General features: G+C 31.5%; 1 protein-coding gene across 1 annotated transcript in view; it reads right to left on the bottom strand.

The window, feature by feature from the left end:
- Window positions 1-11,184: 11,184 nt before the first annotated feature.
- LOC148283338 (uncharacterized) overlaps window positions 11,185-14,009 on the bottom strand; it is an 86,214-nt gene continuing 83,389 nt past the window's right edge. The window contains exon 5 of the mRNA XM_088223670.1: window positions 11,185-11,385. Within this exon, the coding sequence (XP_088079796.1) occupies window positions 11,185-11,385 (201 nt within the window). The remainder of the gene's footprint in view (window positions 11,386-14,009) is intronic.

Raw genomic sequence — 14,009 nt, 5'->3', positions numbered from 1 at the left:
TTTTATCGACTTTTCTTAGTGTCATAATATATTATATCCCCTTATACCAGCACTTTTGCTGATTGGGAATATTTTGTAGAAATAATAAAAATATATAAAAAATACAACATTGTTGGGTACATACAACGTTTCAATGACGTCATCTGCCGCCACAAGACGGCAGCTAGATGACAGCACCGCTTTCCTAGGCAAACACAGCTTTACTAAACACTCCAACTTGACGCTGCCAATACAATTCATAATTAACATGGCTTCCGGTCGAAGAGGGTGGGTATACTTCTCGATTAAAGTGTCCAACCTACATCCATTGTCCGAAAGGACAATAAACCTTAAAAGTAAATACTCACACTATAAATTTGCTACCAAGAAATTGATAATGCAGGTGGGCTGCGCACGGATTAAAGAGTGTATCTGGCCAAATAGGTAAAATAATAAAAAAATATTTGTAGTGTTACGTTACTGGATTATTATTGAAAGTAAAATTATTTTTAATACGTTTAGTATTTAGGAAATTTATTTATTTATTATATATATACGGCCTAAGCCAATTACAACAGTTACATGAAGAAACATAAATGCAAGAAACTGAACAAAAAGAACATAAAACTATTTAGCAAAGACAAACAAGGGCAAGACAATAATAGTATACAATATATTTAAAAAAAACGAAAGACCAAAAACTTTGAGCTAAACCATGCCAATCCAACTTAATCCCACACTGTTTAGTCGCGAAGAGATCTACGAAAAGCCGGAAGATCTATCCCAAAAAATTCCAAGTCGTGTGATGAATTGACTAATCTTCACATTCTGGAAATTGGGGCATAAAAACCAAAGTTGCTCTTAGAAGATTTTATAAATAGCAGATTTTGACTTCTGGTGACACGGTTGGGAACATGAAAAGAAATTGATTGCAACAGAGATGGGACATCACTTAAAGCATTAAGTATTTTGAAAATGCATATAAGGTCCATCTCAGTTCTACGTCTCAATGAAGACAGATTAAGAGATTGCTCTATTTCAAAATAAGAATAATTACCCCTTTGTAATCCGAGCAACCATGCCACTTTTCTTAAAAAACGGTGTTGGGCAGACTCGATATGGTCAATATGAGTCCTGTAGAATGGAGACCAAATAGGAGAAGCGTATTCTAGATGGGGTCGAACTAGTGAGCAATAAAGAGTTTTGATGGTATTAATATTTTTGAACTCCGCTGTCACTCTATTGATAAAACCGAGGGATTTATTTACAATATTATCAATGTGTTTACGATAGGAGAGTTTACTATCTAAAGTAATGTCAACATCCTTTATTGACGAAACCATTGAAGGGGAACTAAGTATTTTTTAGTTTGTAGTTGAATTGTATAGGTTTTTTTCGTCGCGACAAAGATGTAATTTTACATTTGTCAATATTAAGTTGAAGACAATTGATGTCGCACCATTCATTAAAACAATTAATATCATGTTGAAAAAGAAGACAATAATTGGGAGATTCAATCAATTTAAGTACCTTGTTGTCATCAGCAAAAAGCCAGAATTTTGTATTTCGAAAAACATTGATAATATCATTTATGAAAATATTAAATAATAATGGAACAAGGTGGGCTCCTTGAGGTACTCCAGAAGTAACAGTAATTGGAGAAGACAAGGAATTATTAATTTGAATCAACTGTTTTCTTTCACTTAGGTAAGACCTGAAAAGTTATAATGTTTTAAAGTGATCTAAAATGTTTTTCTCGGCACGGGACAGTTGTAAACGAATAAAGAAGTACATAAATACTTGATATTCATACGTTTGTTGCTATTACTTTTACGAAAATAAAAAAAACACAGAAAGTATTTGTATAATATATGCATAAGTAGGTTTATTGCTATCATTTACTATTCTGCAGCTATAATTTTAGTAGCTAAAATTCCACTCGTCTATACGCTTTGTAGCTGCAGGACGATTAGTAATCTAACTTCAATATGGAAATGTTATCAAGTTTCAAAAACCTAAATTTTGTAAATGGGGTCTAGAATTTGATCCGTCCATGCGCGCAGTAGCTGCAAGATGTGTTGTAATCTAACTCCTATCTGTTGTAGTTCAAATATATCATCATTAGAAACGAGAAACTAGAATCCCTACCGTCCATCTGTAGCTGCAAGGAGTGATGGGATATTTATTTATTGATCAGCGCCCTTGAGATGATTTTGACAAAAAGGACGCTATATAAATTATCCTAATATAATAATAAAAGTAATAACAATAATAGTACTTATGTGTGAATTCCACTCCCTAGGGAGTATATAAAAATAGATATTATGTAATATCAAAACAGAAATAATAATATTTGATATTGTTTAAGATGAATTAGATACCATTGCAGGAGACTGCTGCGAGACATTGGATAGATTTATATATAGTACTATTAAGTAAGCGTGTTGTCCAGATGTTTATTGAAATTTATGTTTATGTAATAATTTTAATTTGTATTCCTTAATAATATGCATACTTCCACTTTCTATTTTGTTGTATCCCAACTCAACACAGGGCTTTTTTTTGTTTATTTATTAATTCATATTTTACTCTTACAAACTATAAACAATAATAAAAATAATGTACCTCACTACCCGTGCCGAGGACAATTAACAATTTACTTTTTTGAAATGTTTTTAATTTGAGAATAAACAAAGAAGACTAACTTAATAAACAGAGATAATTAACAAAAGATTCAGACGGTTTTAAAAACTAGGTATATAATATGTACATCTATATTATTTATATTACAAAACGCACAATGAAAATAACAAAAACCTAACAAAAGCCATACACTTGTGAAGCAGTTGATTCAATATTGGTTTGGCCGAATGAGACAATCCATTTTACTTCTACCTAGCTGAACTATCCATTTTTTTATAGCCTTTTTAAAAATTTTCTCGTTACTAATTGTTTTAATAGATAGTGGAAGTAGGTTATAGATTTTAATTGAATAATACTCAAAATCACTTTGTCCGAAAGTGGTATTAGTTTGAATTTGTTTAAGTTGTCTTTGGGTTGAGGGTCTGGTGATTTTATTATTTGTATTTTTATATTTTATTATTTGCATTGTAGGGTATTGTAATCATGGCCTCATAGAGATAGGGATACCTTTTTTTTGTAATATGTATCTTTTTATGAATAAATAAATTAATAATAAAATTTTGATTCCCTAAGAACACATTTCATTTCAAACAAACTGAACTGCGTGTAAAAATTGCTTGGAACTCTTCCAAATTACTAAAAAATGTACAAAACTTTTACATAATCCAAAAAATGGCCAATATCTAATTTCTTATAAAATAAATCATTTTATAAATTAATTTGCGACGTCAATGCCATGTGGATCAACGGATTGAATAAATTAAGGGCGAAAAACTGCGTTGTGGTCGCGTGGTAGTGTTTTGGATTCACGGTTCAAAAGTCCGAGGTTCAAATACCACTCTACCGCAAGTCGAATTAACAAAATAAAAAACCAATTTATATACATAAACATATTTATATATATTTCAACATAGATGGATACCTTATTTATAAAGGGATATTGAAGCTTGGGAATATATTTTAAATAAAATACTGTGTATATATAGACCACACACGAGTACATATAAGTAATATTAAAACACAACTAGTTTCAGGGCCGCGATTATGATGGGAAGATAAAGACGTCATACCTTCACCTTGACGGTATAGTTAAAGATAAATTCCCTTTGGCAATTACAAAGATAAACTATTGACCCCCCACCTTCAAGTTTTGGGTAGGTACATCATTTTATACCGACGGGTCTAGAACCCCTCGATACGTTTATCTACGAATTTAAAGTGTCAAAAATTTTGTTCCATCGAGCAATTTTTCCTTTAATTATGATTTATTAAAATTTTTTAATCGTTTTGAGGTTGGCACTTTTCTTCTTAAAAGCCTATTAAAAATATGAGACAGAAATACGTATGTTTTGAAGTCGAATTAAATTCCGACGTAACGGTCACTTTAATAAAACGAACACCTAGATGTGAAAATAATGTCGCTAGGTTCTCTCATATTAACAAATAAGAGTATCTAGGCGTCAGACACAGATTATATGCGTCAGCAAGTTACCACTCTAAAAAAATAATTTAGTTATTATATTTTTTCCATCTGTTTTACTATCTTTCCGAGTGTATGTATCGAGACGTTAAATGAGCCGGCTTTCTAGTTGATCGGACATACAGACGATCGTTAAGCGTACCGTCTAGGTGATTTCCAAAAGTCATGCAAAATCCATGTTCAATTCATACTCTTCTTCAAAATTCTTCATCCCTGCTTCCAATATTTCCAATAAAAAGAAAAACTCACCATTCTTAAGCCCGTCCTCCCCACTTCGCCTTACCCTCTTCATCCAACCCTATCAGTACCTATTTATTATTCTGTATTCTTTACTTCGTTTAGTTAATACTCGTAGTTACACCCGATGATGCGTAAGCAGAATACCTGTGCCTCGATTATGATCGCTATCTTCATATGTATATATCGAGACGGTATACTTAACTTCTGTACTATCTGTATGTTCTACCTACTTGTTCTACCTACCTCGGTATGTTCTACCTACTTGTCATATCGACATCATATGATCGAAACAAGCCAATGGAGTGACCGCAAACAATCAGTCCGCGTTCCTTATGTCATTTAAAGCGATTAAAAAATCCAATAAATCCCAATTCAAGCAAAAAATGCTCGCTTGAACATGATTTTTTAAAGTCTTTTGACACTTGCCAAGACGATATGCTTAACGATCGTCTGTCTTTATCTACCGAGCGACTACAAAGCCGGCTCCTTTAACGTCTCGATACGTACAATCCGGAAGATAGTAAAACACACGGAAAAAATATAATAACTATTTTTTTTTTATAGTGGCCACTTTCTTACGCCTAGATACTGTTCTTCAATTTTGGAAAAAAATATTATTAATTAAAGTGTTGTCAGAACTAACTTTTTTTCATTTCTATATTTAAAAAAAATCATTACTATACCTTTATTTGTAATGCAAAAGTTCAAGTTTATGTGAATGAAAAGAATGGTTTGTATCTAAAATATGATTTGCGAATTTAGAGAAACTGTTGCTATTCTTGGTAACAAAAGTCTACGATGTAAGCAAGAAAAGCGATTTGCTTATGAATGTTGATAAATCGAAAGTGCTGGTTTTTGAAAGGGATGAAAATATAACTAAATGTGAAATTAGTGTGAACGGAGATATTCTGAATCAGGTAGAGATTTTGTGTATCTGGGAAGTATGTTTACTAGGGATGGAAATAACGAGAAATATATTGAAAGGAGGGTGAGTACCGGGAATAGGGTGAGCGGTGCACTAAAATCTACTTTGGCAAACAAATGTTTATCGCAGGAGGCTAAACTAGCAGATCACAACAAAGTTCTAGTGCCAACTCTAATGTATGGGAGCGAAGAATGGAATTGGAAAAATGATGATGAAAGTGGGTTGAATGCTGTCGAAATGCGATCCCTCAGGCGAATGTGTGGTAAAACGATGTATGATAGGTGCACAAATGTCGGGATCCGTGAAGTGTGTAAGACTGAGACATGCATTATCGACAGAATCAAGAAAGGGGTGTTGCGTTGGTTTGGACATGTAGAGCAAATAGACAGTGAAAGAACGGCTAAAAGGATCTACGATGCGAATGTTGATGGACGCAGAAAACGAGGAAGACCGAAGGACATGGCACTATCAAGTCCATCAAATGCTTGAAGATAGACATGCCAAAAGTAGGAAAAATCGGCGTGCATGCATGAGGTATAAATGTAGAGGAAGCAAGGTCTGTATGCCAAGATAGAGTGATATGGCGTTCTATCCTCTCTCCCTACCCCTACGGGGAAACGGCGTGATGGTTTGTTTGTTCATAAGCCCTGTAGATGCCTGGACTTCTATATTACCTTCTCTTAAATGTTCTTCATCTCTGTTGTAATATGTTAATACAAACAGCTCCACAGGGAGTTGAATCCAGTCTTTGTCTACAAAAATTTGGACAAACTCAAAATATTGTTGATAAACTTTGATACTTGGGTTAGTAACATAAAAGCTTTTTAAGATAAAAATAAAAGAAAGTTAATGTCGCATTTTTCGCATATCCGTCGTTGTTTTACCATCACGACGATATGTACTCTGTAATATTTCCAAATAAAGAAAAATATACATAATATTTTAATAATTCAATTCAAGTTGATTTGTATGAAAATTAATATAATCGGTGAAAATGTTTGTTCTTGTCAGGTGTATGAAGTATGAAGGCACTTAGTAACCAGAATATGGGTCAAGGCAATACATCAGCGGGGCGCCAACGGACCCTAGCGTAAGAACCTTATTACGCAACATTATGCAAGTGACAAATAAAACAAACCCTATTAACTATCGAAGTTAATCCATATAATTGTTACTCTATAATTGATTGATTGCGTCTCTCACTTATACTTCCGCACAGGAATTTGAGCCTTATTTTATTGGTATCAACGCTAAATTAGGTGCATTTTCGTCTATTAAAATTTGGCGAGTTACTAACCCAGTAATTTGATCCCCGTAAGCTAAAACTGTAAACCTCGTTAGCTAAAAAACAAAGATTTAAAAAAAATCTTTATTAAAACTAATGTTTGAGCATCCGATGACACACAATTATATTATTTTTATTTATTTAGAGTACAAACAAATGTTCAGGTTAAGTGATTATGAATAGAAACTTTAAAAAATGTATATATAAAAATAGTAGAGACTGCCATCTTATATCATGTATTCACTGAATCATACTAAAATATAGTGACGATATTTTATTTTATTTATTTATTTTATTAACATTAACGGCAAATCTGTCTTTTACAAAAAATTATAATACTATCATAATTGGCTTAATATATATTTTTTTTAAACATAAATTTTCTTTTACCCAAGATTTATAAAAAAAATAAACCTAAAAATTATACAAGATTTATATTAAAAACATCAACCTAAAAACTATACAGCGTATTCAGTAGAAAGTTTAAACAATTGAAGAAGAAATTAAAGCAGAAAAAAAAAATATTTTAAAGTAATATGACAAGAAAAGAAAAAAGTACTGTTTCATACAGCTGGGCAAGGTGAACAAAAAACTGTGTATATTATGAAATGCATAAATAAATAAATATAATTACCATTTACCATCGTTGAAAGATATGGACAAAACAAGGAGATAGTGGAAAGGAAAAGAAAGAAATTGATGAGGAGTGATGAAGGATGAATGAAGGAAAGTAGGAGTAGAAAATTGCATTTGATTTGAAGACGAGAAATAAAGAGTCTAGTCACCGTTGGGACGGCTGTCCATCGCATCACCGTTCACTACGGCCGTTAAGATACGGGCACCGCTGTCCTAGGAAACCCTAGCTTAAGCAAGTAGATTAATTATTTCAGGGGAATCAAATTTAATGATTATAATTTTGTGAAGCATGATCTGATCGAAGATATCTCTTCTGCGTGTAAATGAATTAAGCTATATAATTTGTAACATGCAAATGAAATTTGTATTCTACTGGTTTCAGGATTTTTTAATACTTAATTATATTAATATTCCATTTATAAACAGAGGACCAGACGGCAATGCAATATTCAAGACGGGGGCGTACGGATTTAAAAGTTTATCAGGACAAATATGTTTTCATACTTAATGTTTTTCATTTTATAATATATATTGTAAAAACATGGGTATTTTATTGAATAAAGACGATAAAAAAATTAAAAAACCGGATATTCAAATAAATGATCGAATCGAAAAATTTTAAGATTTCAATTAAATAGTTCGAAAGATGTGACGCCCCTTGCAATAGTCGGCGACAGCCGACTGTTGCTTGCTAGTCTTATTAATTCGTATAGAAAAAAACGTAAAATTCCTGTGTATTACTGTGTTCATTTTACCTTTTTTTTAATAAATTTATTGCAAAAAATAGTATACATCCTTAATAAAAGGGAATCTATTTAAAATGAATTAATGTAAAATAAGAACGGAGTGTTCTCTGTTTATGATAGTCTCTATCTAACATGGCTCAGCCTGTTCTAAGATGGAGATTTTTTATCTTTAGAGCATAAGTAGTCCTACACTAATAAAACAATAACATAAAAAAGAAAAACTAAAACTACTTAATTATAAATGCCTAGCTAATCAAATGTATGAAATTAAAAATCGTTATTATGCAAATATAAAGTATTTATATGTGCCAAGAATACATGTTACTTAAACATAAATAATATGTGTACCAATTATATAAAGTACTACGTGTTTTGATTTGCATATATTTTTCAAAAAAAGCTCTCCCTTTACTATTTATATGTGCAGTTATTTTTATTTTAAAATTTGTTTAACATTTTGAGTCTTTTATATTTGGCAACAAATCATTAAATATTTTTGGAGCAATCATATTATATTGCTTTTTATCAAAGGCGGTTGATACAAATGGTACAATACAGTTAATTTTGTATAATATTTAAGAAGTCAACAAAAAACTGTTTTAGTACGTTAGTTTTTTTTTTTTTTTTAAGAAATATATGCATTCTTATGATTTACCCAAATATTTAATTTTGAGGGTTATGTTCAACGAGTTGTAAATAACTCACTATTGGAAAATGGAATCGAGTTGGGGTAGAGTAGGATTCGAACCACGGACCTTTGGTCTGTGAGTCCGATATACTAGCCACAGGACCACAACCCGATTTTAGAACTGAAGTAGAGGGTGTAAAACATAGAATTAAGAATAGTCCAGAAGGACCGTAGAAACATATTTGAATACATCGGACCGTGCCCGAAAATTTTCCTACTTTGACCCACTTTCGCCGCGCGCATGCGTGAAGTCGCCGCATAATGTTGCCAGATCGCGAAAAATATAACCGATAAGAGAGATCCCAGATACCTAAGGTAAGTCTAAATTTAAAATGGCGTAATTTACCGGTTTAAAAGTAATTATATTCTAGTTACATAAAACTTTTAAGTATATTTTTTAATAGAAATACATTTAAAAAATGTTGTTTTTATCTTATTTATGTTTTTTTATTACCGCGCGATTAAAAAAAACATTCGTTTTAAAATAGCAAAATCGTATGATTTCCTAATTTCGCGCGTGTTTTACCAGACTACTGCCTTAAAATATATTAATAAATAAGCCACTGATGTAATTGTAGACAAAGAATGAGGAAGTTCAATTGTTTTTTTTATTTGTTAATATATTATAAAACTAAGTCAAATTTTTTTTTTCAATTTTTATATGTTGTACTATCATCGCTATGATTTCTTACAGTTTTGTAATTACTCTGTCCGTGGCGTTACGAGTTGTCGTCGGCGAACTAAACTGACATTTAAAAAGAGAGCCCGTACGTATGAAAATACGCTAAACATGGATATTCGGAAACCAGGAATCTATCACACCACAATTGATTGGCTGTTCTAAATTGGTGTTGACCAGAACCTATGACGTTTTCAAGTAGTTAATTTTTATCGAAAAGTTTTTTTTTACATACATTTTTGAGAAACTTTGCAGTACAATTAAATGCTCTATTTTTTACCGCGTGTAAGAAAACATTGTTATATGCAATTTCCCGTAGCACTGAACTTCCTTATTATAATTATATAACTAAGACTAATATAAAACATTACAAAATACAAAAGGAACACTATGAATTTGTACATTTAACAGTTCAGAGAGATACCTAACACACATACACACTACACCTTCATGTTAAATACGCATGTTAAGAATATCCACATTTAACAGACCTTTTGCTTTCATTTTGTTTGAATTATTATGGTTCTTTTGTTCTGTCTTATTTTCTTTGTATTATACATTAAAAAAAATATTCCCTACGACTAAGTAAGTCATTTGCAGTGGACAGTTATATTTTGTATTTCTATGCGAGTGTTGCTAGTAAGAAATGTTATTTTTCAACTTAGTTTTTAAGTGACGGAGATAAGAACATTAGGTAAGTACTTTAAATTAAGTGACAGACATATAATTAAATTGAGCCCTGCTCTACCCCAACTCGATTCCAGTTTTCTAATAGTAAGATATTTTCAACGAGTTGAAAATGCCCCAAAAATTTAAATATTTGAGAACGCAAATAGCTACTACTTTTAAAAATATGTGGATTTCATTACAATTCATTTTCGAAAAGTTTGCACATTGACTAAAGTTGCGATTGGGATTGCGCAATATTTACTTATAAAAATACGTTTAGCTCGTGAATATAATTTGAACTCTCCTCTTATATTTGATTGTAACAAATTAACATTTAAAATGTGCGTATAAAAACACTGTTTGATCTTACACTTAGTTTCTATACTAAATTCTTATTTTATCTCTAATTCTAATTATTTTGTATATTTTTGACACTTGTGCAATAATATTTACACACATGTCCACCCTCATTCTATTATAACACCCACTCACCCACCCACCCACACTTAAACTCACACAAACACACTAGCATGTATTGTACGAGTATTTCATGTACAGTGGTGCCTCACACAACGAACTTAATTCGTTCCAGGAGCAAGTTCGTTATGCGAAAAGTTCGTTATGTGAAGCGCGTTTTCCCATAACAATACATGTTAAAAAAAATAATTCGTTCTGTAGCATAAAATATGGTAAGATGACTTAAAAAAAAGATAAATTTTTTGTTATTATTTTTATTTAGATACATCTAAAAACATAATGAAAAAAACACACATTTTTTAATTTTAAGAAATAATCGAATCTTGCACATCTTCATCCATTTTCCGCTTTTTGGCCGATGGTGCAGTGAAAAACCTGTCCAAAGTCGTTTGTTTCTCTCTTTTCTTCAACATCTGCCGGAAATAACGGACAAGAGTATCGGAGTACAGGTCGTTGATCCTGTTTGCTTCAGCGGAATCCGGATAGTGGGCATTGGTAAACTCCTGAACTGCTTTCCATTTGACCAGGATGTTCTTGATGTCAGCAGTTGGAATTGGTTGATTGTTTGATTGTTGCTCCTCGTTATCAGATGACGCTTCCCTTTGAGCATTGTCCTGTTGTTGGGCCAGAAGTGTTTGGAGCTCTTCAGTTGTCAGCTCTTCTTTGTGTTCCTCAATAAGCTTCTCTACATCCTCTTCAACGATTGCTGCGACACGTGCGTAAGTTAAGCGTACTGCTCAGTGACTAACGACTGCCTGCGCGGAAGGATGCAATAAATCGGCAGTGATCGTGTGAAGTGGGCGACTTCGTTGTGTGAAGCGAAGTTCGTTGTGTGAAGCGAAGTTCGTTGTATGAATCGTGAAATGAACGAAAAGGAAGTTCGTTGTGTGCAGCGTTCGCTGTGCGAGGCGTTCGTTATGCGAGGCACCACTGTATTTCTGTGGATATCTGTCATTTGTTTTATTCTCTGTATATTTTATTTGTTATATTTTATTTACATGTATTACTGTTGATATCCCCAATAAATAAAATAACATTAAAAAAAAAGTGAGGACAAATTCAATAAATTAAATACTAAAACAGAACCAAGAAGTTTGGTTAATATTTTACTTTTAAATTATTGAATTTTAATAAATGTTATTAAATATTTGTATATAACCACTAACCGACTTTTCTATGTATACCGGATTCGAGACGTACCCGTCTCTTCGTCAGGACACCAATTAAACCGCGATGGGAATACAGCGATGAAAAGTCCAACTATCTCTTGAGTTGCAGATATGTTTTTAAATAACATTGAGAGTAAAATATTAAACTCTAATAATATTTTAATTAACAATGTCTTCTGGTGGAAACGCTATGTTAATGATATTGTTTGTATTTAGACTGGAACTGAACGTCAATTAACTTTATTTCTTAATTTTATAAACACTTTTAATGACAAAATTAAATTCATTTTAAAAGTCCAAAAAAACAATAAATAACATTTTCTAGATTTGACATTAACGAACATAAATAATCAAACAGAATTTAACATTTTCCGAAAACCAACTTACAAGGATATCGTCATTGATGACTCATTCAACCACCCTACTTCCCAAAAACATTCCGCATTCCATTCAATGTTACATCGTTAAATAAATGTTCCTTTTTCTAAACTTAACTTCTAAAATTAATGATATTTAATTTTAAAAATTGCTAATAATAATTGATTTAATAAATACGCTTTTAAATTGAAAAATAAAGAAAAAATCAATTAAACTATTTTTATATCCTGTCAACAGTTATTATAATAATACAAATAATGATAATAAATGGAGAAGAATTTTGAAGTAAATACTATATCTATATATATTTTTTTACCAAATTATATCAAACCTGCTTTTTATACAAATAACAATATTGTTAAATTATTTCTTAATAATAAAGATGATAATAGTTTATTAAATAATTCATGTGTTTACCAATTAGAATGCAATTCTTGTCCTTCAGTTTACGTTGGAAGAACATCAAGAAATTTTCATATTCGTGTTAAAGAACATATGAGGTGTCTTCACAATAATAATTTCTCTGAATTCGCAAATCCTTATCAATTTAAAAGACGACTTCAACAAAAATACAGGAGTTAAAATCTTACATACAAATAATAAAGGGTTAAAAGTAAATAATATGGAAATATTTCACATAAGAGAAGCTTTAAAAAATAATGTTCTTTTGATCAATAACCAAACAAACTTCCAATATAGTCCTTTATACGATGTTCCACTGTAATGGTCACCCTTTTAAACCTATTAAGCTTACCCCCTCCCTCCATCACCTCTATTTTTTTTTAATTAATTCTCAAACAAAAAAAATAATAAATTATAATTTAATCAGTGCATGTTTGTCCTAATCAGTGCATGTGCTTATTAAAATGCATGTCGTGTTGGTTTTATAGTTTTGTGCAACAACTATGGTGAAGGTGTATAGTGGGTTTTGCATGTTGGTTTGCATGTTGGTTTAATTGGTGTCCTGATGAAGAGACGGGTACGTCTCAAAACCGGTAGACAGAAAAATCGGTAAGTGGTTATATATAAATATTTAATAACATTTATTAAAAGTTAATGCTTTAAATATTTATAATTTTATTGAGTTTTATTAAGAAATATCTACAAAACCATAAATATTATAACAGTTTATTTTTAACATTTTTCAGTGCAACTAACTGGCCCTAATTCAACCATTTGGAGTTCGTTCTGTCAATCGCATTGCGTAATAAGGTCCCTAGGCAAAAGTATCCTATTTCTCTGCGAGTGGTTCAGAGTATGAGGCGCGGAGTGAGTCTAAAGCGAGGCTGACTCATTTCAGAAGGAAAATTTTAAGCATAGATATAATGTTTGTCACTACAGTCACAAAAAAACGACTATTTAAAAAGCAATAATTCATAAACTCCATGTCCAGATCTAAATCTCAAGTCTACAAAAACGTAGAAATAACATTTATTTATTTACATACATAAGTTTATTGTACATTATTTGAGGCAATAAGTCCCAACTCCGTGGTACTAAAAGTCCTGTGTTGAGATGGGACGAGCAATTATATGGCACAGACACATGAGTAGGTATATCACCACAAATATAGGATTAGAAACATAAAAAATAATTGTAAAAAATATTTTTAAAAACATATATATGGCTCATCAATATGGTAAACAGTAAACTCAAGCATTTGGAAAATCATCAAAAAACCGATGGTTAGAGAGTTGTGGAAGATTTTCGGTTTACTTACCGTAAACGGACTAATCGGCAGAACTGACCAAGAAGAAGCGAACTTGAGACGTCACACGCGGAGTGATTTTACGAATACAAAACTTTAAAAATCATAGCGCTGATAATACGATAGATATTTTTTTTTTAAATATATATTTTCGAATAAGTTTGATAGTCTATTAACAAATAAAAGAAACAGTTAAACTTCCTCATTCTTAGTCTACAATTACATCAGTGGCTAATTTATGAATACAATTTAAAGATTCTAGTCGAAAAAGTTCCGTTGCATTTAATTGTTCAGTAATTTTTAGTTT

This window comes from Micrasema longulum, unplaced genomic scaffold, assembly GCF_059751315.1.
Source record: "Micrasema longulum isolate JH-2025_06_02 unplaced genomic scaffold, ASM5975131v1 h1tg000248l, whole genome shotgun sequence".
Classification (NCBI taxonomy): Eukaryota; Metazoa; Arthropoda; class Insecta; order Trichoptera; family Brachycentridae; genus Micrasema; species Micrasema longulum.
The sequence above is the reverse complement of the archived record's forward strand: the minus strand, read 5'-3'. Positions and strand labels throughout refer to the sequence as shown.